This window comes from Salminus brasiliensis, chromosome 5 (genome assembly GCF_030463535.1).
Source record: "Salminus brasiliensis chromosome 5, fSalBra1.hap2, whole genome shotgun sequence".
In the NCBI taxonomy this organism is placed as follows: Eukaryota; Metazoa; Chordata; class Actinopteri; order Characiformes; family Bryconidae; genus Salminus; species Salminus brasiliensis.
In genome coordinates this window covers 39,279,928-39,307,529 of record NC_132882.1, presented here as the reverse complement: position 1 = coordinate 39,307,529, position 27,602 = coordinate 39,279,928, and the positions used below count along the sequence as shown (strand labels likewise).

Below are 27,602 nucleotides of genomic sequence, written 5' to 3'. Positions count from 1 at the left end.
AAGGATTTAGTTCCGATTAAGGGATTACTGGGATTTGAACTTGCAATCTCCCAGAGAGGACAACTTGACAATGTTTGGTGAAGGCAAATTTGCTAATGGTTTCCAATGTTTTCTAATAAAAAAGAGTTGGACGAGTGGTTGTTAAAAAACCAATACTTGAATAATAAAAAAAAAACATTTTTAAAATAAAATAAATGCTTGAAAATCAAATTATAACAATTTCTCACTTCACATCCCATGCTTAGGAATCGTGGAGAGCTGCTGCTAAAGGGCTCAGAAACTGTGGAGAAGGTAGTGCTCATGGAGGACAGCCTCATGGTTCTCAGCTCTCTCATGAGCAACAGGTATATGTTGCTTTGTGTTTCATGTTCCTGTAGTTTCATAGAGAATAACATTCTAATTTTTGAAGGCTGTAAGTGCACTTTAGTTTTGTGACACATTAATATACACAAATATAATGCATTATAAAAGAATACTTCAGGACGATAATGGAGCAGAAACCTCCACATTTTGACTGAAAAAGTAATGACAAGGAAAAATTATGACAAGGAAACAAAATACAACATAACAAAAATGTCAATGTATATATGCTGGGGGGTGGGGGGGTTCTAGTGTCTGAAAACTATTGTGAGCTTTATCCTAGGTCATATCTAATTTAATCTCTGATTTCAGATACAATGCTCCCTTTAAGTCTTCGATTCAGCAATGGGTGCAGAAGCTCTCAAACAGTTCTGAAGTAATTGAAAAATGGCTAACAGTTCAGAACTTGTGGCTGTATCTGGAGGCTGTGTTTGTCGGAGGGGACATTGCAAAGCAACTTCCACAGGTCAAATGAATTTATCTAAACAGTTTCAACAAAACAAATTCATTAAACTTTTGTTGAACATCATGTAATTTCCAGAATAAAGAAACGTAATTCATATTTTGACATAGCATTTGTGACAATTATTTTAGAGGTGTTGATGTACATGGCTTTTTAAATGTTTTGCTAGATTTTTCCTTTCTCTGCCCTGTCTTTTGGCAAACAGGAAGCTAAACGCTTTCAAAACATTGATAAAACATGGCAAAGGATCATGCAGAGGGCACATGAGGTGCCAGGTGTAGTGCAGTGCTGTGTGGGAGATGAGACTTTGAGCCAGCTACTCCCTCACCTGTTGGAACAGCTAGAGGTGTGCCAGAAATCACTCAGTGGATACCTGGAAAAAAAGCGCCTTGTATTTCCACGCTTCTTCTTTGTGTCTGATCCTGTTCTACTGGAGATACTTGGCCAGGCATCTGACTCACATACCATTCAAGTACGAGGAGTAGTGTTGTTGTTGTGTATCTGTCATGTCATAAATAAATTGAAAAAATGAGTAGGTTGTTCCCCCCCCAGCTTTATGAACACAACAAAACTTCTTAATGTTCTTGATTGAACTCTTTAAAACATAATAAAACAATTTACAGTAGTAACTGAAGAATACCTTTTAAATTGATTAATGCAATGAGCGAAATGGAAGTCTGTAATTTATGTTCTATATGTTTATTTAGCACTTGAAACTATTTGTTAAAAGGCTCAGTAACACATACATAATGAAATAAACATCACATTTATGAAAGTCATTAAATTTTAAAACCATTAAGAAACATTCACAAACACGGTCATGATTTTTAAAAGTGCATAAGTAATCTTAGATAGTAGTTACTTTCAGTTTTCTCAAAAAGCACATGTGCTTGCATGCTTTTGTTTAGAAAAAGAAGGAAAAGAAAAAAGTCCTTTTTTTCTTTTTTTTCCATTTCAGGCTCATCTGCTGAACTTGTTTGATAATGTGAACAGGGTTGTGTTTCATGAGAAGAACTATGACCAGATCTTGAGCTTTCAGTCACAGGAAGGGGAGACTGTAGACCTGAGTGAATCCATTAATGCACAAGTAAGATTCTATTTGAGCTTGGAAATCCCTCTACTTGGTATGTAAACTACAGCCTTCTTTGCATGGGAATAAATGTTTATTAAGTCCTGGGGTAGTTTCCTCTTTATTTATCCAGGTCAGCAATGACTGTGTTTCTCTTCCTCTTTCCCAGGCCGAATTAGCTGCAAACTGAAAAATAATAATAATAATACATTTGTCTGTTTTATTGAATTAATTGAATTAAATGCATTTATCCAACAGGGAAATTAAGTACCAAAAAACCAAACAAGTATGTTTTCAGTCTAAACTTTTAACTTTAAAAAATGTTGGTTGGTTGGTTGGTTGGTTGATTTGGTTAGCCAGCCCTGATGTAATAAACAAATTTTGGCATCAAGATGAAAAATTATATTCTACTAAAAATATCTACATGTGAATCAATCATTAAGGTTTTTCACAGTTGTACCTGGTCCTACTGAGAAGCCATCACTATTAAATTAGTCTATTTTGTGGCGGCTTTTGAGCCAAGCAGAACTTGCTTAGAGCTGTGCAGGAGGAAGTTATTTGACATTGTCTTTTATGTTCATTATATTGTCATGGTTTGAGGCTGCTTTGCTGCCTCAGGGCCTAGATGCCTTGCAATCAACAAGTAAACAGTGAATTTAAAGGTGTATCAAAACGTGTCATGTAATGACCTCATGTTCAGTCATGACCTCTAAGGACTTTTAAAATGCAAATAATGAATAGTATGTTATTCATGTGAATATTTATGAATTTAGTTAATTTCATAATTCATTTAATTTAATTTAAAGTGTTGCCTTTATGTTTTTTAGGGTAACGTGGAGACCTGGTTGGGCCTGTTATTGGACGGTGTGAAAAAGACCATCCATGGCATTATCAGGAAAGCCTACATAGCTGCCTGTGACCCTGGGTTGAAGATCATAGAGTTCCAATCAGTGTTCCCTGCTCAGGTAGGCCTGCTAGGCATACAGCTCATCTGGACCAGGGATGCAGAAGAATCCCTTAACCTCAGCAAGACTGATAAGAAGGTACATAGAACACATTTGCTCATCTAACTGCTGTCTAATTTGTCTGATGTTTTAATTTACTATACTTTTCTTTATAGACCAGCAGATGAATAAAGTGTGCAATCTGATCTTTGAAAGTAAATAAATGCAATTATATATTACCATTTATACATTTCTTTGCAAAAGCACTAACCCTAACCCTCAATTTAAAATAATGTTGGTTATGTTGTAATGTTGTAGGTGTTTAACTCCTAAGTAGTGGAAAGCTTCAAGTGTACTCAAATGAAAGATATTGTCCTAAGAAGGTCATAATATGCTCACTTATATCTGTCAACAAAAGAGTTCAGAAGAAGTTTTTGTTGGACTGATTGGCCTTTTTGTCTTTATCTTTATTTATTTTATTTTTTTATTTGTGAGCTGCAAAAATGATTGTCCAGTGGTACCCATGTATCATGCCCAGTTTTTTTAATGCTGTTAATGCAGATTTACTTTTTCTGTTTATGTTTTTTGTCACTGATTTTTGTGGAAGTACTAAAAAGCCAGCAATGTGATATTTTATGTCTTTATGTATGTGTGTTTCAAGTCCTGCCATAACATTTCAGTAGGGTTTTGGTCAAGACATTGACAAGGCATTCCAAAAGTACATTTTAACCAATGTGAGGTAGAGTAGTTTCTGTGTTTTGGATCATCGAATTGTTGCATTACCCAAGTGCCCTTCAGCTTATGCACAGATGACCCTACACTTAAAGAGTTCTCTGATACAGAGCAGAATTCCTTGTTCTCTCAGTGGTAGCAAGACGTTCCTGATGCAGCGAAGTTTCTTCAAATCGTCACTATGCTTCACAGTTGGAAAAGCAGTAGATTTTTGCCAGACATAGCAGGCCCATGTCAGTTAAAATGCCTTATTTCTCATCTATCCATAACACATTGTCCCAGAGGATCATCCATAGGTGTGTCTTGGTGAATTTAAGACTATGTATGTCCTTTTAGTTAACGATAGTTTCTGCCTTGCTATTCTGCCATGGATCCCATTTTTGTCTAGTCTTTTTCTGATAGTTGAATGAACACTGACCTTGGAGATGCTTGCAGTTCTTTAGGTGGTATTGGGAATCTTCAGGAGACTGTCAGGTCATCTGCATGTGGTCTGAAACTGACATGTAGCTGCCTCATTCAAAAAGTGATCCAAAGCACACGTTCAAGTCTAACCTAAACCTTGTTGAAATGTTGTCCTGAAACATGCAGTTCAGAGCTTGAAGTTTATAAACATCAAGTTTAAAGAAGCAAATCTATGTTTTAATGGCAAACCAAATACAACATTCACGACATGAAAAAGAATAAAAATGGAAAATGTAATAATTTTTTCAGTTAATTTTATAAGCTATCATCTGTGCCATGCACTGGATGATATTAATATGGCGCTCACTCATCATTCGTCCATATTCGGAAAATACCTGTGTAGCTGTGTTGCCGGCTAAAACGTTTCTGTTGTACCTTGAACAATGTTACTCATGTCTTTAAGGGTCCACATAACTCATTGTGGGGACTGCTGCCCTAAAATATGTTGCATACACCGTATTTTTTTTAAAGATGTTCTGTTTGGTAAAGATTGCATGTTTTATTTATGTGCAGATCATGCAGACAACAAATCAGAAATTTCTGGATATTTTAAACGAATTGATAGATATGACCACTCATGATCTAACCAAGATGGAAAGAACAAAGTATGAAACTCTGATAACAATACATGTACACCAGAAGGATATTTATGATGATCTAGTAAGAAACCTTCTTATAATGTTATATATATATATATATATGAAATGACTTTCATATTGTATGTACCTTTACTTTGCTGCATACTGTATACTACAGTTATTTTTAAAAAATTGTATTACAGGTAAAAATGAACATCCGGTCCACATCTGACTTTCAGTGGCAGAAGCAGTCGCGTTTCTACTTCATAGAAGATACAGATAGATGCCTTATACAAATAACTGATGTAGAGTTTGATTACTGTAATGAGTACCTTGGTTGCACTGACAGACTGGTTATAACACCTCTTACTGACAGGTGAGTAGATATAGAGAGGCAATTTCAGGTGTTTAAATCTGGCCTTGAGTAATTAATTAAAAATGTAAGAAATCCAAAAATTATTGTAGATTTAATGTGATCTAAAGCAGACCAATACCATTGTAAACTTTTTATCTGTAACTTCGCCCAGTCAGCCTACAACTGAATTCTTTTTTTATTTAATTATTTTACTTAATATTTCCTAGTCATAGATGTTATTTTCATCTCATGTTTATATTTACCTTTTTAATTGTATGGTTGGTTTTAACTAAACATAAATGTTGTAACTTTTTATTGTGTTTTTCTGTGTATTATCTTACATTTTATTTATATTAATTTATGATTTATAACATTTATTAAACACAACTCACACACTAATAAAAAAATGAAAAGGGGAAATATAAAAGTAAACAAACAAACAGAAAAAAAGTTATAATATGACAAACAGTATAATAAATATAATTAGAACATATATGGTCAGCCTAATGTGCAGCTAACAAATATAGTCAAAGATTAAGATAAAATTCAAAAAGAACATTCGGCTCAGTCAAAGGAGTCATTTTCAGTATAGTCAGAGAAGGGCTGCCACACACAGAATTAAAACTTTTTTAATTCGTGTCTCAAAAGGTATGTAATCTTTTCTAAGGGTACACACTGGTTAATTTCTAAAATCCACATTTGGAAAGGAATATTGGTAATTTATCTAGACTAAGTCTAGGAGTTTTATCTCTCCATACAAAACGCTTTATGAACCTATTAACTAAAGAGAAAAAGCTTTTTGTATTTGTACTTGTATTCGTATTGGCAGTGATTGAAATAAGTAGAGGAATTTGTGCAAGATGTTTATTTTAACAGCATTTATTCTACCCAGTAACGAGGGAGGTCCATACATCTATCAACGCCCACAGTCACCTTCACCAAAAGAGGTTCAAACAGACTAAACAGGCTAAACAGACTATATGAAGAGCCTACAGGATTAGTTAAATATAGCAGTTCAATAGCTAAAACAAAAAGAGCAGGGCCAATGGGGCAGCCTTGTAAGTAGAAGAGATACCATTAGTAACAATCTTCACTTTAGGGTTATTTATGCATTTTAATAATATTATTATTAATAATGATCATCATCAGTATTTATTATATTCAATATTTGTATTATTTTAAATCATTTAAATTCATCTGTTTAAATTTGTTAGGTTTTATTTGATCAAATTAGATTGCTAGATTTTTGTATTTTTTTAATAATTTTATATTTGTAATGGCATACATTGGAAATAAGGGCTAGCCTAAATGTATCAATAACTCCAATTGTTTGGTTAGCAATACATCTGAAAGCAGACATTAAAGTGTGCATAGGTCTAACCTATGCAATTGTAGGTTCAAAGAAGGACATATAAAATAAATACCTGGTTTTATATTGCAGATGTTACATCACCTTGTCCCAGGCCCTGGGTATGAGCATGGGTGGAGCACCTGCAGGTCCAGCAGGAACAGGAAAGACTGAGACTACTAAAGATATGGGCCGTTGCTTGGGCAAATATGTTGTGGTCTTTAACTGCTCTGACCAGATGGACTATCGTGGACTGGGACGCATCTACAAAGGTATAGTTTGTATACTGCATACGCACTACAAATATACTACACTGAAAAAAATATTTTTTGCTACCCAACTTCTGCTACGTAAATCCTGTACCATCTCATTGATACGGTACACTTGTAGAAATAATTCTTAGCTGTGGAAGTAAAAAAAATACCTACAAAGCCATCTGATTGGCCAACTGATCGGTAGGTACAAAGTTGTTATTTGTTGGCAAAGAAAACAAAAAAGGATAGGCCAAATATATCAGTCTACAAACATAGGATTATTTTATTTGTAGTGAGATAAATTTTCTTGGCATATTGTGGAGTATTGTGTCTTGGCATAAGAGATAAATTTGTATTTCAAGCATTCCAATGAAAGAGAAAAAAATAGGTTTATTGCATTTTTGTAACATCAAAGAATTGAAAGTTTTAAGTACATAATACATTTTATCTCAATTTATCTCAAATTGAGTCAATATGAAAAAAACATTTCATTGATTTTGAAAATTTGTGGAGCTGAGGACCCTCCACTTTCCTCTGAGTGTGTCGGCTGCCCGAGGAGACTTTGTAGTGTCAGGAGCTTTGCTAGTGCTAGGGGGGAGCTAATTGGCAGTACCAAATTCCCAAAGAACATTTTGACCAAGAAATGATAAGAAATTTTGTCAAACCATTCTATCTTGTATTGGTTCTTGATTCATTACAATGAAAATGTTTTTTGTCCAAAAGGGCTGGCTCAGTCTGGTGCATGGGGTTGCTTTGATGAGTTTAACCGCATTGAGCTGCCTGTACTCTCAGTGGCTGCTCAGCAGATCTACATTGTCCTGCAATGTAAAAAGAACAAAATGTCTCAGTTTGTCTTCACTGATGGCGATGTGGTGGACATGGACAAAGAGTTTGGCATCTTCCTGACTATGGTTAGTGCACAGTTTTTCAGGAACTCTTTTGATTGCAATACATACTGGAATTTTAATCTATGAGATTTGCTTTACTGTAATATCCTTTTGAATTAAATCTGATTTTTTGTATGCATATATAATACTAGAATCATGTACAGAGTCATGTGATGTACTCCAACTGATTTGAAACATGATTAGAAGGCAGAAAATCGGCCCCTGTGCTTCTATTATGCCATTTATTATTCTCTTTTAACCTTCAACTCTGACTGACTCAAATTCTGTGCAGTACAGCCAACCAGCCCAGACGTGGGCTAAAATGGGCAAAAATGCCATAGTTTTACATTTTGTGTAACATGTCCAACTTTTAACTTGACAAATTTTCAAAAATAGTAAATCATGGAAAATATCAGGTCGCATAGGCTATATCCTTAATGATAATATCATAATATCCGTGTGATTTTTCCATTGTACATTAATCATATGCTACTAAATATGAGTATGATAGCTAGCTGAGCAAGATTAGTTTTGTGTATAAACAACAAATTTGATTATATATATATATATATATATATATATATATATATATATATATATATATATAGTTAAAAAGTTAATTTATTATATTTTGTCAGTCCTGATGCCATCTGTCCCACATGGTGAGGTATATGGTTTATTAATTTAACAATGGCATTGGATCGTTGTCTGGTATTCTGACTGCTGCTCAAGAGCTTGCTGTAAATTTACATTCATAACTTATATTAGCTCAGTTAGCTAGCTATGAACAATTCAATGGTAATTTATTTGGTACCACTTTGTAAGGGTCTTTTATAGATGCTCACCTTACATTCAATTAATATGCAACTAAATATCTCTTAAATGCAACTGAACTCTAAATTGAATGTAAATGATTGTCTATTGATTGTAACCCTACACCTAAGCCTAACCTTAAGGTTCAGGTGTAGTGTTACATTCCATCTGCAAGTGGATTGGAAAAGAGTCCGTTTCAGTTCTTACCCAATCTGTCAAAGTCAAGTCAGGAGGCAAATGTACGTATTGTGGATATGGGTGGATAGGTCTCAATCCCGATCCATTAGATTATCAGCATAGGATGGGTTCGCACAGCTCTCTTCAGTGTTGTTTGAAAGCAGAAATGTTGTTCTGCCTTTATAACTAAGAAGGTGGTGTTCAGGTGCTCCCCCTTGAATACTGAATTCCTATCAGAGTAATTACATATTCACATCCTTATCAGAACAGAACAATGGATTCTTGACCATACACACATACTGTTGTCCTCTTGCATATTTCAGAATCCAGGATATGCTGGAAGACAGGAGCTGCCTGAGAACCTGAAGATTCAGTTCCGCACAGTAGCCATGATGGTGCCGGACCGAGCTATCATTATGAGAGTTAAACTTGCTAGTGCTGGCTTCAGAGACAACCAAGTACTCAGTCGCAAGTTTTACACCCTCTACAAACTGTGTGAGGAGCAGCTCTCCAAACAGGTAAACTATCAGCAGAACATGTAAACTGTAATCTGCATCAAATATTATATGATTATAAACATGTGTTCTCCAAAGGTATCAGAGATAACTCTTTGTATGTCATTTTTGTTAATAGGCTTCTTAGCTTGTATCTTGTTCTTTTTTACTGTTTATTGTTATAGTTAGTTGATGGGACTTATTTTGTGTGTGCAGAAGCAGGAGGTAACAAAGTATCTGTCTTCTTACTTCTACGCATTACACTTCAGAAATGAAAAAATCTGTACTATTTATTCACTATGAGTTGTAATGCTTTTTTCTATTTAGGCACATAATCAAGCACTGTCTTTTCTACATGGTAAAATAAATGGAAAGCTATATATGAAACTAATATGAAAACTGAAAATATAAGAGTACAGAGTTAAATAAAGAAATTGTTTATCACAAGCATTATGGGGAGCACTGTAGGTATTCTTTTTAGGTTCATATTGATTTTACAGTCCTTTTTCAGGCAGTAAACGTTCACATCATATACATATACAGCTTATGTATGTAAAGCATAGTTATCTTATACCTTATGTGACCTTCTCTGTGTTTAGTCTGTTATAGTCAAGTCAAGTCAAATTTATTTGTATAGCGCTTTTTACAACTGTTGTTGTCACAAAGCAGCTTTACATAATTAGTCATTAATAAAAGACAGAAAAAAAAAGAAATAACGTAAGAAGACTTTTACTGTTTTTAAAAACATGAAATTTTTCACACTCCATTCTTTTTGCTGCAAAAAACACAGCAGAAAACACGTTCTGATTTTATGTCTACATAGGTTCATTATGACTTTGGCCTACGCAACATTCTATCTGTTTTGAGGACCCTTGGAGCAGTGAAGCGATCCAACCCCTCTGAGTCAGAGAAAACTGTTGTCATGAGGGTGTTGCGTGACATGAACATCTCCAAACTGGTATTCAAGATAATCATAGTTAAAAACCTATGATTTAACTTAATTGACCTAATTAACCTAACGTAATTAAATGTTGTAGCATGCATCTGTGTTTATATCTGTCTCCTAAAAAACTGTATTATTTACAAATAAACAAAATAATAATTATATATTGCCATTTCGTTATTAATGTTCTTAATTGTTTCCCTTTGTATAGGTGGATGAGGATGAGCCTCTGTTCATGAGCCTGATTAATGATTTGTTTCCGGGAATCATTTTGGATAAAGCTGGTTACCCAGAGTTGGAGGCAGCTATTTTCAAACAGGCTGAGGAGGCTGGTCTCATTGCCCACCAGCCATGGGTGCTCAAACTGGTGCAACTCTATGAGACGCAACGAGTGAGACATGGTGAGTGAAGCACAAACAAGCAACTTGAACCTTGCCCTTTCCCATGTAAATTTCAACTTAAATAAATGCAACAATATATATTAATGCACAGCTTGCAAAAGCATTCAAGTGTGCCTCAGTTCTCAAATGTGCAAATTAAAGTTCACAATAGCCACACTCTAAATGCTCCCTTCAGTGGATACCGTATTAAAGCATAACTGGGCTAAGTATATACCCCACCATTGAAGAGGTTTAGGACGCTCTATCAAGCAGTTTTGAAATTATCCTAGACCATAACATAACTGAAAAAACAACATGAAGTAATACATTTTCTTAAGAAAGGTTAACTATTTAGTAAACTATTAACCGTTGCCCTAACAACTGTTCATACAATGCATATATAGATGATTGTTGAGAAAGCAAAGAGACATAATGGTTTACCTAGCTTACCTAACACTTCAATACTACTACTACTGGCCTAAACCCTGCAAAATTGAACCCATCTCCGCATTTAACCCATCTGTGGTAGTGAACACACACACTAGTGAACTAGGGGCAGTGAGTACACACACCCAGAGCGGTGGGCAGCCAACTGGGGAGCAGAAAGGGTAAAGGGCCTTGCTCAAGGGCTAAAGCCGAGCCACAGCTTGCCGAGCCCGGGAATCAAACCCGCAACCCTGTTATCGATAGCCCGGCAACATGCAAAGGACCTGTTTGGAGAATAAATTTGTATGTTTTATCGATAGCCCGGCACTCTAACCGCTGAGCCACCACTGCCCTTCAAATTATACCTGATTGTACCTCAAACCAGTGACATGCAAAGGACCTGTTTGGAGAATAAATTTGTATGTTTTACAATCAAACATAAAACCTGGCCTTAGACAATTTCTTGAGCTTCCTAACTTTTACCAGGGTCTCATATCTTAAAAGTTTAAAGGTTTAATGCATTCACTGCATCAAGACTAGCAGTGGGGATGACTGATCACTCTACAAAGGATAAAAATCCTGAATTATATCAAAATGTCAAAACTGGTATACTATGTTTATATATATCATTAATTAATATATATCTTTTTTTCCTTGAAATACCACTTAAAACAACTTTAATGCAAGCTATTGAATTCTCTTTTGCAGGTATGATGACTCTTGGTCCCAGTGGAACAGGGAAAACCACCTGCATTCATACTCTTTTGAAGGCTATGACAGACTGTGGCGCTCCTCACAAAGAACTAAGAATGAACCCCAAGGCTATAACAGCTTCCCAAATGTTTGGCACTCTAGATGTGGCCACAAATGACTGGACAGATGGAGTGTTCTCTACACTGTGGAGAAAGACTCTGAAAGCAAAGAAAGTAAGAAACTGATCTGTGCCTTTTCAGTCTGTAAGTTACTAATAGTTGATCATCTTTGAGCATTAGAAGAATTCAAAGAAATTCAATTCTTATGATTTCTTATGAATAAATGATCAATTGCTTTATTTTGGGTAAGTGCTACACTAACATTGAACTTTCTTTTTAGGGGGAATATACATGGATTGTTCTAGATGGTCCAGTAGATGCTGTCTGGATTGAAAACCTCAACTCTGTCTTAGATGACAATAAGACCCTTACATTAGCTAATGGAGACCGCATCCCAATGGCTCCTAACTGCAAAGTGGTGTTTGAGCCTCACAATATAGATAACGCATCTCCAGCCACTGTGTCACGTAATGGCATGGTCTTCATGAGCTCATCTGTGCTGAACTGGAAGCCCATTCTGCAGGCCTGGCTAAAGAAGATTCCAACGCCACAGGCAGATGGGATATTAAATTGCTTTAACTCCGTCTACCAGGTGGGTGTTAAAGTCTTTAAATATGAGAGTGCAGAAACGTAAAGTATTATGACCTTTTACTGTCTATTTGCTCAAACAGTTTGTGAAATAGGTAAGAATTTCACAAAAGGCTTTAATGGCATAGAATTCAAAAGAACTAAAGAACAGTATATACATTTATGTATTTTTCATAGAGCTCACTCTCTGCTGCTTCCAGGAGTGCTATCAGTACAATTACATGCACACAATAAAAACCAAGACATTTATGAGAGTGCTATGAAAGACCAGTCCATTTGTAGTCCTGTTCACAGGCAGATTTTGCAATGTAAAATGCCCCTGTGTCACACCGGCCATCTTGGGATGAAAGAGGACAATGAAGGCAGGGTGGGGGAGGGCAGCAGACCTCCTAAGTCATTCATGCTATTTCAGTGTGTGGCTGCCAGATTTGAATATGAAAAGAGGTGTTGGAGGCAGAGGAGCTGGTGCTTGGGGACCTGTCACTGTCGCTGCGAGCCTGGCTCATCTTTCTCTTAGTCCCTCTAACTGGTCTCTCAGTTTTGCTTGCCACTTGTGTGTAACACTAGCCCTTCATAGCTTATCTGTGCTCTGGGTTGTGACGGCACAACACCTTTATGATGCATGTAACTCATAGCAGATAAGAATAATAATTTTATTAAATTCCCCTTAAATAAATATAGAATATTAGTCTTAAACTCATTTCATACCAGATGCTATAACCATGACCTGCTCTGTACTGTCCTGTACTGTGCTGTGAGCAATATGCTTCTATATTAATGCCTTTCATACTGCCATATGCAACAGTACAAATTAAAGCATTATTACTGAATGTACAATCTAGATTAATAAACATATCAACATGCACCTGAAGCCATTTAATAATAATAATAATAATTGAAACTGTGGGTACCCGAAAGTATTTATTTATATTTCACACAAAAGCTATTTGCCATCTGATGTAAAACAGCAACAACATCTAAACATGCAGGTTATCTAAACTATAGTATGTATAAAGTTTATTTACAGTGGCTTGCAAAAGTATTTATACCCCTTGAATTTTTTTACATTTTAATACATGGTTTTCAAAATTTTAATCAAATTTTAATCACTGATACCCCTAAATAGAATCCAGTAGAATCAATAGAATCAATTGCCTTCAGAGTCCAGCTATGTATTTTAGTCTCAGTATAAATACACCTTTTCTTTGAAGGCCCAAGTGGTTTGTTAGAGAACACTAGTGAACAAACAGCATCATAAGACCAAGAGACTCACCAGACAGGTCAGAGATAAAGTTTTTTTTTTTTTTGGATCCATCATCCAAAAATGAAAAAAAGTATTCTACAACTGACCTACCAAGACATGGCTGTCCACCCAAACTGACACTGGTCAGAGAAGCAGCCAAAAGTCCCATGGTCTCTCTGGAGAAGCTACAGAAATCCACAGCTGAGGTGGGAGAATGTGTCCACAGGACAACAAGTCGTGCACTCCACAAATCTGGCCTTTGTAGAAGAGTGGGAAGAAGAAAACCATTGCTAAAAGAAATACATAAGAAGTCCATAAAATCCATTTATGTTTGTGGTTGTAAAGTGTCAACATGTAAAAAGATTAATGTGAAAAGAAAAGTATGAATACTTTTGCAAGCCACTGTAAGCAATACATGGACAGTAAAGCTTAGATTGTTTTCCCATGTAAGACAACCAAAAACACTACCTTTGCAGCGCATTCCAGCAGTCAGTTCAGCTGCTTTGTTCAGATTCATACTGTACCAGTGGTGTGCAAATAAATATATAAACAGCTGGGTACAACTTCTGGGAAGCAAGGCTGGGAGAGCACACCATTATTTGTGGCAAAGCCAGAGTAAAAGGGGAGTACACAGCTGGCACAGTATAACCTCTGGAAAACAGGGCTGTGACACTAGAGACCGGATGTGGATGGGCTGAATCTGCAGCGTAGTTAGGTTAGAGCTGCACAGCAGATGACAGATCTACAAACGGACAACTAGGAAACAAATCCAAGAACCTCCACTTTCAGCTGCGGGTATCTGGATGATTTGGAAGGCTGTGAAAAGTTCATGGTTTTGCTGTAGACCAACAGTACTCACTGTATGCCAGAGTTCACCAAGCACCAATTAAACAATGGGGGGTAAGTGCCTTGCTCAAGGGCCCACCAGTGGCAATAAAGCAGACAAAATTAACTTGGGTAATATGGAAACATAGAAAGGCAAAATGAACCAGAGCAGTCAGAACTGATATTTTAAATTAGGAAACTCAGTCAGAGTATTTGGTAATGTATGATCACATGTTTGCCCAATACATGTGTTAGTAATTCCTTACCTCTATGTTTCCACAGGATCTGATGAACTTTGTGTCTACTGCAGTTTTCCCCAAAATGCAGCTCCTGGAGTGCATGTATATCAAGCAAACAATTGATCTTTTACAGGCAAGTCTTACTAGCACAGAATTGTATGTACCAATAAAAAACAAAAAAAAAAAAAACAATTAAAATGACTAAAATAAACATGAACAATAAGAAATAAAGACATTACCTATAAACCGTCATTTACAGCAATGGCAACCTCAGCCAGCCAGTTTTATGCGAAACACACTACCACTACCCCATACCCACACCCCCAATCTGATTATTAGATTTAAAAATTTATTTATAAATACTAATATAATCATTTATTTTACATAATTGATACCGTATACTAAGTGATATACTGTAAAATAAAGTGCCACCAATGTTGTGCTTCTGGTATTCTCCTAACGATTAAAAGTAGCAACTGAACTGAAATATTCTCTGTATACTGAATACTAATGTAATGTGTTCTCAATTTGTATTCCAAGTATGTTGTGACATACATATACATATATGTATATATATACATATACATACATATAGTTCCTATACAAACTGTTATGACAGGATTTTTGGAAGTCTGAAAAGCTCAGACTTATCTATTCCTGACTGAAATAAATATACTGCATTTACAGGGCCTGTTGTCTGCAGGAGAGGAAAAGCATTTAACAGAGACCTACATTGGTCGTCAGTTTGTGTTTGCTCTGATGTGGTCAGTGGGTGCACTGCTGGAACTGGAAGATCGATCCAAAATGGAGATGTTTCTTAAAAATCATCCAGCCTCTCTGGACCTTCCAAACACACAAGAAGATCAGACCATTTTTGAATTTGTGGTCAATGAGACTGGCGAATGGGACCAATGGTCGATGAGGGTAAAACAAATATTTTTTGTTTGTTTTTAGCATTCATCTAACATCACGCATCATATACTGTATATCATTGTGTATCTGCTCAAAATATTTTTTTCTCCTTGCACTTTTCTTTTAATAGTAATAGTAAAATGGATTAACCTAAAACCCTCTTTCCTCTTCCAGTGTGAAGTATAGCTTTTGTCAAATTTATATTGGACAAAATTAATAAAATGTCATTGTGTTTCTTTTGAAAATCTTTACACTTAAAAAATGAACGGCAAAATGTCATTGTCTAAATAAAATGACACCACAATTGTGAAGAGAAAAGTGACATAATGTTACATTAAAAAGAATACATTTTAGTTCATTTTAGCATAACCCAAAATGGTAAAATGGCCTCTGCTTTTAACCCATCTTTGCAGTGAACACACATATAACACTAGTGAGCAAACACTAGTGAGCAAACACACACAGTGACCATGAGCACACATGCCCAGAGTGGTGGGCAGCCATTGCTGCAGTGCCTGGGTAGCAGAGAGGGTTAAGAGCCTTACTTGGGGCCCCAACAGTGGCAGCTTGCTGAACCCTGGTATCGTACCCACAACCCTGTCATCAACAACCCAGCGCTCTAACTGCTGAGCCACCACTGCCCCTAATGCTTACATCAAACATTTGCATTCTTATGCATTCCACACTTGCATGTTCTCTGATATAATAGTTTTCCAGAGCTTAGGAGCTTTTTGTAAAAACAATAGTTGTAAGTAGCTTGTTTTTGCTATCTGTAATCTTTTATTCCTATGCTATTAATACTGCTACTGTCATCTCTTTTCCTAAACAAAAGGGTTCCAACTATCCTAAAACACTGGCTATTTCTAATCTCCTCATTGGCGATAAAATATTACTTGATAAATCTTAAAAATAAACACTGCTTATAACAATAAACCATTCTAAACTGTTTTTTTGGCAGTAGTATTTGTGCTAGCTATATACAAAGACCAGCAAGAGTAAAGAGAACCTAGCACAAGCTGTGCATGCTTAAGGTCTTTGCTCTTATATACATTGTTAGGTTAGCCACTTGTTGATTACTCTGGTAGCACTCATAGTAATTTAAATGTGGATTTGCATAAAACCATCCTTGTGTTCGATCTATGAGGATGGGCAAACACATCATCGCCTTCCAAAATCCTAGTACCAAGCTATTATTGTCATTACTTATTCATTTAGCTTACAGGCTGGTCATATTTGCTCATATTTCTATTCATATTTATAAATATGTTCTAATCTGAAAACTTTGTCCATTGTTGTCATTTTAGGTCCAAGATTACCATTATCCTAAGGATTCAGTGCCAGACTATGCTTCTATTCTTGTACCAAATGTGGATAACACACGAACAGACTTCCTTTTGCAAACCATCATGAAGCAAGGCAAAGCTGTATTGCTGATTGGTGAACAGGGTACTGGCAAGACTGTTATGATCAAGGTATGCCTCATTTCATTATGTGTTTCATAAATGTTTATAACATAAATGTTATATCCTTAATTGCTATTACAAAATGGTTCACATCTTGCTGTAAAGTAAAATTTAAACCACCTTTCTTCATTGACAAGAGAAGGAATCACAATCTGAATAACTGTGGTATTTGTAGTGCAGAGACTGTGAATATCCTGGTTCAGAAACTACCAGAAATGGTAAGTCTAAAATGTTTAAAGGACCCAGGTATAGCCTTGAAACATACCGAAGTTTGAACTTCTATACCGAAGTTTGAACTTCACATCCCTGCACAAGTTCTCCACCATGACGATGTGCGTTGAGTTAAAATGTTTTCGTCATTTGCATTCAGAATCAGACTGTCATCTTTTCTATAGGGATATACCAACAAGTATGACCCAGAGACACATTTGAGCAAGAGCCTAAACTTCTCCTCAGCCACCCTCCCTAGCATGTTTCAACAGTCCATTGAGAGCTACATAGACAAGCGCATGGGCACAACATATGGACCACCTGCAGGAAAAAAGATGACAGTTTTCATTGATGATATCAACATGCCAGTAATCAATGAGTGGGGAGACCAGGTGAGGAAAGAGCCAAAAAGCTCTCTCCAAACAAGTAAATCATCTCACACCAAAGTACAATACAGTTGTACAGCACTTCTGAAACATCTTTAAAACAACTGAGTTTTTATTAGTATATATTGAGTTTTTAAATAATATTGAATCTTGTGGCTGAACCACTATGTAGATAGATAGATAAGTAAGATAAGACCTAATTTGAAAATATTTGACTAGCCCGCTATTGTTTGGACGTATTGCAGGACTCTTATTTTCATTTTACTTTAGATCAGGTCCAAATAATGCTTGTAAATGTAAATACTTTCTAAAGTTTTGTTAGAACCCGCATTCATCTGCAATAAATGTAACCATTTACAGAGGACCTTAGAAAATCTCATCCCACATATGATGGTATACTCATCTTCATTACAAAATCTCAGTATGCACTCTTCCAGTATGCATTCCTTCAGAGGATATCTACAGATCCTTCCTGTTTTTGTATATTCTGTATTTTATGTATATTTTGTGTGTATTTTGTATTTATTTAATGTAATTTTATTTTAATATGTTTAGTATGTTTATAGTTTGTCCTCCTGTAGAGTATCTTAGCCTCACCTTAGCCTCACCACACGCATTTCAATGCATAAATGTCCTGACATGTTGCGCAAATGACAAATAAACCTGAAACTTGAACTTGAAACTTGAACTATTCTACACACAATTTTTTTTTATGATTTTCATGTCTTGCTTTTTCTTACATCTTCTTCAGATTACTAATGAAATTGTTCGTCAGCTGATGGAACAGGGAGGTTTTTACAGTTTGGAGCGTCCAGGAGAGTTCATCAGTGTAGTGGACTTGCAGCTGGTAGCAGCTATGATACACCCTGGAGGCGGCCGCAACGACATCCCACAACGCCTTAAACGCCAGTTTTGTGTCTTCAATTGCACTTTGCCTTCCAATTCTTCTATAGATAAGATCTTTTACACTCTGTCATCTGGATATTTTTGTCCAGAAAGGGGCTTCACTGAGAGTGTGTGTTCCTTGGCTAAAGCCCTAGTCCCCACCATCAGAAGAGTGTGGCAGACTGTTAAAGCCAAGGTAATGTTACAGTTATACTAATAATTGAATAGTATAAATGTTTCTGACAACAGATGTCTCTTTATATTTGGTTTAATTGACCTGATATTTTTTACAAACAGCAATTTAGTACATTAAAAGAAACTAAAAGTGCTGCAAAGCTATTATAGTGTAGAAATTATTAAACTATTATGTTGATACAAAAAAATTACAGTGAAAGCCTGTTACTGTGTTAAAATATCAAATATAATAATAATATGATATATATTAAATATCTTTTTAGATGCTGCCCTCACCTGCAAAGTTCCACTATATCTTTAATTTACGGGATTTGAGTAGAATATGGCAAGGTATACTCACCATTGGAGCAGAGGTGTGCAGAGAACAAGAGTTGCTAACCTCTCTTTTCCGCCATGAATGCACAAGAGTCATTGCAGACCGCTTCATTGATAATAATGACAGAATGTTCTTTGATGGAATTTTGGAAAGGGTGAGTATACTACATAGTGAAAGCCAATGCAGATTTGATCTAGCAGGTTTGATCCATCTTTTAAAATGGTAAGAATTTCTTCCCTACTCTTCAGATCTCTACAGAAGACCATGGTTCTGATCTAGTTAAGGGTGTTGCATGGGAGGAGTATTTTGTGGATTTCCTTAGAGATGCTCCTGAGATGATTGGTGATGAACCTGAAGACACTGAGGTTTTAGTTCCAAAGATCTATGAGCCTATACCATCATATTCAGCCCTGTCAGAGCGCCTGGCCCTGTTTCAGCAACAGTATAATGAGTCAGTGAGGGGCACTGCCATGGATCTGGTTTTTTTCAAGGTCAGTTAGAACAAAGAGTTTATTTATATGTGTTCATCTCATCTCATCTGATCTCCCTGTCACATATGTAAACATTCTACTGCCCAAATAGGATGCAATGATCCATCTAATAAAGATATCCCGGATAATCCGCACACCCCAAGGCAATGCTCTTTTAGTAGGAGTGGGAGGATCTGGAAAGCAAAGTCTCACACGATTGGCCTCATTCATCGCTGGTTACCGGAGCTTCCAGATCGTTCTTACGCGGTAAGAACGCTCCAATAGCCCTAGCATGAGCTGTTTTAAACATACATTTGGATTTGTCTTTTGTTCAGTGTAGTGCTTAACCATGTATTTATATAAACATATAAACAATAACCTGTTTACACTTATATAAAAAATAATTAGATTGAGCCGAAATGCAAGGGCGAAGCAATATTCTTAATACATTTTATTTTAACTGAACAAGAACTCTTTTCATGACAATTTTTATTTGTGACTTTTTTAACATATGTGTTAATTAAGTCAAATTTCACATTATGTCTTAAAGTACCTACAATGTGAGTAATCTTATGGAAGACCTGAAGACCCTGTACCGAATAGCAGGACTGGAGGGCAAGGGTGTAACCTTCATCTTTGCTGACAGTGACATTAAGGATGAGTCCTTTCTTGAGTACATGACCAATGTGGTGGCATCGGGTGAGGTCTCAAACCTGTTCACCAGAGATGAGATAGCCGAAATCACTCAGGATCTGATCCCTGTCATGAAGCATCAATATCCTCGCTGCCCTCCAACCACTGACAACTTGTACAACTACTTTCTATCTAGAGTGCGGAGTAACCTCCATGTGGTGCTCTGTTTCTCTCCAGTGGGAGAGAAGCTTCGTTCTCGTGCTGTAAAGTTCCCAGGCCTGATCTCAGGCTGCACCGTGGACTGGTTTCAACGATGGCCGAAGGATGCCCTGGTAGCTGTGGCTCAGCACTTCCTGGCCAGCTATTCATTTCACTGCTCTGAAGAGGTGAAGCAAAGTGTGATTGGAACAATGGGAATATTTCAGGATCTGGTGGCGCAGACATGCACAGAGTACTTCCAGCGCTTTAGACGACAGGCCTATGTGACACCCAAATCATACTTATCTTTTATTAAAGGATACCAGACAATTTATTCTGAAAAGATTGCAAATATGAGAATGCTGGCAGAACGCATGAACACAGGTAAGAATAGGCCTAGAGATACAATCATGTGAAAAAATTAGGACAGCCAATGAAAACTTTAGATGCATATATTTTGACATCAACGGTTGCAGTTTAGGATTATTTGAGACTTCTTTACCCATCTTGCAATCTGCTTTCATTCTGAACATCCTAGGATGTCCTGACATGGCCATGCTGGCAGCTCTCCACTTGTAAATTATTTTCTTGAAAGTGGAATGGCTGATTTCAAATTGTTCTTTCTCTTCCCTCCAAATCCTTTCCAGACTCATATACATCTACAGCCTCCTTTCCAAAGGACTTGCAATGATGAGACCACTCACTTTACCAGTCAAGAGCAAACCAAGTAAAATGTCTGAGGTTTAAATATGACAGGCTGCTCCAAAATCCTTGCAAAATCCTCACCTGCAGCTGATGTGGTCCTTCTGATTCTAATTTAGGCATTTTAAGTAGTAAAAACAAAAACATTTCTTCAGTCTTATTTCTTTAGTTATATTAACAGCATATCTCAGCATTGTTCAGGTGAAGATGTGAATTATTCATATGTTTAAATATATTAAATAAGACAAATGTTTTCATAGGGTGTCCTAATTTGTTTCATATTAATGTCTGCATGTTTACCTGTAGGAGTGTCTTTATATACGTAAAAAGAGAAAACGGACTGGTAAATGCATGGATAACTTTGTTTAGCATCATTATCATGTAATAAATAGCTGTTAGCTTTTATATGCTTACAACTTTTTGTAAGTGCATAGATGTTTTGTACAGGTCTTGATAGACTAAAGGAAGCAGAGCAGGCTGTGAATCAACTCTCCAAAGCTCTGGCAGTTAAAGAGAAGGAACTGGAGGTGGCATCTCATAAAGCAGATGCAGTCCTTCAAGAGGTCACTGTCAAAGCACAGGCAGCTGAGAAGGTCAAGACACAAGTACAGAAAGTGAAAGACAAAGCTCAGGCCATTGTGGATGAAATTGAAGGGGATAAGAAAGCAGCAGAGTCCAAACTGGAAGCAGCAAAACCTGCACTAGCTGCTGCGGAAGCTGCACTGCAAGTAAGTGCACTTTTTTCATGAAATATCTAATGTTTTCATACTTCGTCCAAGACATTGTATTATTTGATGCTTTACGGCAGGAGAGAGACTCATTTTCTTTCCCATATGGCTTGAGACTTGTGGCCTGCTTCATAATGTGGAACATCCTTCTTAAGTAGTTTTCCTTTGATTGGACTCATCTCAAACTACATAACACAGGTGTCTGAGATTACTTTAAGTAATCAAATGAGCCCAGAGACATACCATCCATGAGTTTAATTGAAAAACAAAAAAAAAATCTTTATGACACTCAAATCTTAGATGCATAATAATTTGAAATGCAGTGTATATTTACACAAATTAGAATCTAGAAACAATTGAAGCTAAGCAGATTTCTTGCTAAATGCCGTAAATGTAAATGTAAATTTTTTGAAGCCTGAAAAAGTGGACCTTGCTGATCCTCTACAATGTAGATGAGAGAGTAGTTTTCAAATAACATTGATTTAAATTCAATCTTTTCTGTTAAATGACAGCATAATCATGCTTCCTTACCTATCACATGAAACTGTAGAACACAATATGGGTACTCATAATTACTTGAGACAGTTTTTGAACTCTTCTAAAATTAAACTACATGTTAAGTTACGTTTGGTCTTACCTCTTATTAATCCATTTTCAGACAATAAAGCCAGCAGACATTGCAACAGTGCGCAAGTTGGGAAAGCCTCCGCATCTGATAATGCGAATCATGGACTGCGTACTGCTGCTGTTCCAGCGTCGGGTTGATGCAGTTACGGTTGACCCTGAGAGACCCTGCCTGAGACCCTCTTGGACTGAGGCCCTCAAACTTATGAACAATTCAGGCTTTCTTAGCATGCTGCTCAACTTCAACAAGGTTAGTTTGCACTCTTTAATCATTTTAGGGATTTGAAATTGCTGTACACTGTACCAGTTAATTCAGTTTTTCTGCTTTGAGGGAGTCTCATAATTGTAATTGTCTGTAGATAGTAATAGGTATAAATGTGTTCTTATTAATGGCTGGTAACGTTAAGAACATCACTTGGGAAGCCCACTTTATTTTTTGAGCACCACTTGAAAATCAAAGAGTTTATGGACCATAAGTTGGATAAGATTTGCAGCTGTCTCACGCTAGAATGGGGCCAGAACAGATTACATGAGACATCATCTGGGCTAATGTACACTCTTAATAGTAATGTACTCAATAGTACTCCTACTAATATCTAACTGCTTCAAGTGAATGTCATTAACACCTACGTACATAAAAAATATGGTTTTTAAGGTTTATAGTTAGCTAACATTCTCAGCTTGCCTAATGAATAGAAGAAATTAAGTACTTTATGTTGATGGTATGCCCTTCTGTACAGTGCATGCTTTCTATGTTTTGTGTACGTAAAAATGTGCTTCTCTATACACCAATCAGCAATAACCACCTTTTTGCATCAATTACATAAGTTCTATAACAACAGACTGTAGTCTATCTGTTTCTCAGCATATTTTGTTCACCCTGTTCTTCAATATTCAGAACACACATATACTAGTGAGCAAACACACAGTGACAAAGTACACTCTGCAACTGCAGGGGGAGCCCAGGAGCAAAAAATACCAGTTCTCACATAATACCGCTTTACATGGTTTAGGACACCAATAAGGTTATACGTAACCTACAGCCTAATGTTATGACATTGTGGTTTTACAAGAAAGACACACTGACACACGTTTTTAGGGTGGGAAATAATAAGACAATGTTATTACTCTGATTCATAGGCATTAGCAATTTAAATGTTTGAAAGAGATGATGAGATTGTGTGGCCGTGTGATTATTATTCTATTCAAGTACAAGGACAGAGTCTTATTTTGGCAAATCGTATGCCCTTTATGGTGATAACCTGTTTTTTGCAGACCTGGAAAGTTTTTTGTTTTTTCATCTGAATATACCCAGTAATGAAAATTTGCATCTGTTTATTCCTTTCACTAAAAAGGACACAATCACAGAGGAGGTAGTTGAGCTCCTAATACCTTATCTGAGTATGGAAGATTATAATTTGGAGGCAGCTAAGCGAATTTGTGGCAATGTGGCTGGGCTCTGCTCCTGGACTGAGGCTATGGTAGACTTCTTTGGCATTAATAAAGAAGTCTTACCACTTAAGGTGAGAGACTTTTATGTATGTAATTTTAACTAGTAGCTTTACATTAGTTTCAATAGTAATGTAAACTTGTAATGTGAATATGGCCATCTCAAGTTGATCTTGATTGCGTTCCCAGGCTAACTTGAAGCTGCAGGAGGCCAGACTAGCTGTTGCTCAGGATGAACTCTCGAGAGCTCAGGAACAGCTGGATGCGAAGCAGAAAGAACTAGATGAAGCGCAGGTTTGTTCACAATGGTTCTGTATAAGAATAGTTGCAATTATGTGAATATATGCATGAAACTATGACATGCATCAATGTGAATTGTTTACTTTTTCATATTTGTAATACTAAGATAAGCATCTGCTTATGTTTTAGATTAATTAATGCATTAATGTTTTAATTAATTAATTAATTAAATAAATTATGCAGGTATTACAAGGTTTCTTTCATCTCTGTGTAGGAGTTTTATATACATTTAACAAATCGATTTCAGTATAAGTGTAAATTTCCGGATCAGCGTGCATGTAATTATTTTTTTTAAATGTGAGACATATTGTATTGAAATATTGTACAACACAGGAACTTTATGATGGTGCAATGAGAGAGAAGCAGTCTCTGTTGGAGGATGCAGAAGGTTGCCGCAGGAAAATGTCCAATGCTGTGGCACTCATTGATGGACTTGGTGGAGAGAAGGTTAGCATGACCATGTCTGCTTTGCCTCAGGAAATGTTGGACGCGGTTTGCTCTGTAGAGGAGAGTTGAGCAAACTTTGTCTCGGTTCATTTGTGATGATAATCAGGGATAGATTAGTTAGAATCTTTAGCATTTGTGAAATAAAAAGGCATAAATGGCTTATTAGGATGACTTAGGTGACCTGAAGAATAAGACAAACTTTTAACTACTGCTATAAATACAAGAAATGTAAAGAATCTGAATCTTATGCTTTTTTTTAAAGCATAACCATAAAATCAAGACATGTCTCTGTATTAGATTCGCTGGACAGAGAGCAGTACTGAGTTCCAAAGGCAAATCAAACATTTACCAGGAGATGTGTTACTGGCTACAGGCTTTCTGTCCTATGCTGGTCCTTTCAATCAGGAGTACCGCAATCATCTTCTACAGCAGTGGAAGAAAGAAATGAGTGTTAATCATATTCCTTACAGTCAGGTATGTACTAACTTAGTGTACTAAACTACACTAAACTAATGTACTAAACATAGTGTACTGTACTATATTATAAAAGACTGCTTAGTGAATTAATTCATTCATTCATTCTTAGAGAAAGGATCATGAAACAATTATCCATTTTGTTTATCTATTTTTTGCCTTTTAGAACTTTAATCTCATCAGTATGCTGGTGGACAATGCCACTCTTGGTGAATGGAACCTTCAGGGCCTTCCCAATGATGACTTATCCATTCAGAATGGCATTATTGTCACTGAAGCCTCCCGCTATCCACTTCTTATTGACCCTCAGGGCCAGGGAAAGACATGGATAAAGAACCGTGAGACTAATAATGACCTACAGGTACTGCAAGTAAATGTAGGACATAAAGAGCCCTTCGTAATGTTTAGGACAAATATATTTTTCCTTTGATGTGCCTCTCTGATGTGCACAGTTTAGAACCTCAGATGTTATCTAAGTATACATTTCTGTCTATAATCTGAGGCTTTTGCTATATTTCTGTGTCAAACATTTTTTATACAGTTCCCCTCATTTCAGGGCAGCATAATGTTGTCATGGGCAGTTTCTTTGTCTCCACACTTTCCTCCTTGTTCTTGCCATCTCTCTGATACAGGTTAATCTCATCTGTCCACAAGACCTTTTCCAGAACTCTTATTTATTAAAATGAGGGCAAAGGCTAGTGTGACATCAGAGTGTGAGGTTAGACCTAAGTATTTTCTTGGGTTCAGAGGAAGAGAAGGCAGGAGTTGGAGGAGAGCAAATAGATAAGCATTTATCTAATTTTATTGAATCAAGGTCCAAATTAGTTTCACCACAAATTTTATAGCTAAACATTTTGAAGCATAAATAGTATATTGTGTATATGTGACTTGAGTCCAAACTTGTATTAATCACCACAATCATTGATACAATCTATCAATGCATTGCTGGTGATCAAACTGCTTGTTTGGGCCTACCAGATCTGTCTGGCAGTATTTCCTCTCACCCGATTCAATTCACCACCAGATGGTGATCAGTTGACAGCTCAACATCTTTTTACCTGAGTGTCTGAAACATGTGTTCAGGTTAGATGATACAACAGTGAGTTTTGATTTTTGACCTTTGGCCAAAGGTGCTCTGGTACAATGTACACTTATGAGCAGCCCTGTGTTTAAACATGGTGTACATTCTGGACAAACCATGATTAGCACAGAAATCTATAAAAGTTTGACTGTGGCTTTGGATGCAATGTAAATTTCATTGGTTTCTTGAGTTTTGTTTGTTGTAAACTATTTTTGAAGATTGCAAGAAGATTGCAAGATTACACTCTTTATCACGACATTGCAACATAATTCAGCCTCTACATTTAACCCATCTGTGACAGTGAACACACGCTTGCGCTTTTGGGGCAGTAAGAACACACACACAGAGCAGTAGGCAGCCATCTCACCGCCTGGGATGCAATAGAGATTATGCAGTGATGTCACATCTCTGCTGGAAGACGATCCTTTAGTCAGACTGAATGAAACTATGAATTGAGCGTCTATTTGCTCAAGATACAGGCATTTGGACTTGACAATCCATGTGTAGCATGTGTAGGAACGTCCAGCTAACTGAGGCTCAAATCACACCCGTTTAGAGGATAAAACCTCATATCTGACAGCTCAGAGTTGAGTAAATGCTCTAAGGTGTGTTTTTGACTAATTTCAGGCACATTAGGTAGATTGTGTTATTGAGGTTCACTAGCTTTTCCTCTTAACTTCCTCTTAGGTTGTCGCTAAATTCATAACTATATTCTGTTTGGTTTTTTTATCGCACCTGTTTTTAGAGTGTGACTTCACCACTTAGTGAGTACATTTTGGTGCCGGTATTCCAGATGTTTCTGCAAATAGCAATTTCTTAGCTTTCAGCATTCTGTAAAAGAATATCTCTGGAATTATTGCTGAATCTGTTTGTACAGTTAATCGCACAGCAGCACTTTCTAGTTTTTGTGTTACTTGCAGTGACTCCTGCTAGCTGTGACGTCACGTGCATACCATCTATTAGGGGTTAGATAACTTGCTTAAGGCCACCTCAGCTGTGGATGCTGGCCCTAGGGATTGAATCAGCTACCATTCTGTCCAAAAAATCTTCTCTAACCTCTAGGCCATGGCTGCCCCAAACCAGTTATAACTGTGATAATAAATGGCAGCTTGCTATCACAAGTATGGCATGTATTTGAGTGGATCAATTAATAGTGTTCACTTTGTACACCACAAACAGACATATTTGGTTTTCTCTTCAACAGGTGACCTCTTTAAACCATAAATATTTCCGAACTCACATTGAAGACTGCTTATCTCTTGGGAAGCCACTACTTATTGAAGATGTTGGGGAAGAGTTGGACCCTGTTATAGATAACATTTTGGAGAAGAACTTCATCAGATCTGGCTCAACATATAAAGTATAACAACTACTTGTTTACTCACTTATTCTGTCCAAATGATAAGTTGTTTCTTAACATTGTAAGTCATGATTTTATTGACAGAGACACAATGACATTAAGAGGCAATGCATATGTAATATGCATTTAATGTTGATTAGCTGTTACTTTATATTGATGTGTTAGTTAGTTAATAATCATTTACAATATAATATATTGTTATAACATTAACTTTATAAGAAACACAACAACCTTTATTTTGTAATAAGTATTTATTTTTGTAATAAGGGTGAAGCCTCATCTATGATTTTAATCACGTCATCATAGATTGTGCTAACCCATAGTTATTTTGGCTTTCTTTTGTTTGAAAGACATGCACTCAGTATTGATTTGAGAGG

General features: G+C 36.5%; 1 protein-coding gene across 2 annotated transcripts in view; it reads left to right on the top strand.

Annotated features, from left to right (window-relative positions):
- dnah5l (dynein, axonemal, heavy chain 5 like) overlaps window positions 1–27,602 on the top strand; it is a 67,025-nt gene that overhangs the window by 24,654 nt on the left and 14,769 nt on the right. For both annotated transcript variants that reach the window (XM_072680314.1, XM_072680313.1), the window contains exons 36-66: window positions 246–344; window positions 673–826; window positions 1,029–1,295; window positions 1,782–1,910; window positions 2,720–2,935; window positions 4,544–4,690; window positions 4,812–4,984; window positions 6,405–6,583; window positions 7,289–7,476; window positions 8,766–8,960; window positions 9,760–9,894; window positions 10,091–10,280; window positions 11,394–11,611; window positions 11,778–12,089; window positions 14,436–14,525; window positions 15,080–15,316; window positions 16,609–16,776; window positions 17,163–17,369; window positions 18,115–18,444; window positions 18,707–18,913; window positions 19,008–19,250; window positions 19,342–19,496; window positions 19,780–20,444; window positions 21,210–21,490; window positions 22,149–22,364; window positions 23,470–23,637; window positions 23,753–23,857; window positions 24,197–24,310; window positions 24,608–24,784; window positions 24,951–25,145; window positions 27,070–27,225. In XM_072680314.1, coding sequence (XP_072536415.1) covers window positions 246–344; window positions 673–826; window positions 1,029–1,295; window positions 1,782–1,910; window positions 2,720–2,935; window positions 4,544–4,690; window positions 4,812–4,984; window positions 6,405–6,583; window positions 7,289–7,476; window positions 8,766–8,960; window positions 9,760–9,894; window positions 10,091–10,280; window positions 11,394–11,611; window positions 11,778–12,089; window positions 14,436–14,525; window positions 15,080–15,316; window positions 16,609–16,776; window positions 17,163–17,369; window positions 18,115–18,444; window positions 18,707–18,913; window positions 19,008–19,250; window positions 19,342–19,496; window positions 19,780–20,444; window positions 21,210–21,490; window positions 22,149–22,364; window positions 23,470–23,637; window positions 23,753–23,857; window positions 24,197–24,310; window positions 24,608–24,784; window positions 24,951–25,145; window positions 27,070–27,225 — 6,316 coding nt within the window. The remainder of the gene's footprint in view (window positions 1–245; window positions 345–672; window positions 827–1,028; window positions 1,296–1,781; window positions 1,911–2,719; window positions 2,936–4,543; window positions 4,691–4,811; window positions 4,985–6,404; window positions 6,584–7,288; window positions 7,477–8,765; window positions 8,961–9,759; window positions 9,895–10,090; window positions 10,281–11,393; window positions 11,612–11,777; window positions 12,090–14,435; window positions 14,526–15,079; window positions 15,317–16,608; window positions 16,777–17,162; window positions 17,370–18,114; window positions 18,445–18,706; window positions 18,914–19,007; window positions 19,251–19,341; window positions 19,497–19,779; window positions 20,445–21,209; window positions 21,491–22,148; window positions 22,365–23,469; window positions 23,638–23,752; window positions 23,858–24,196; window positions 24,311–24,607; window positions 24,785–24,950; window positions 25,146–27,069; window positions 27,226–27,602) is intronic.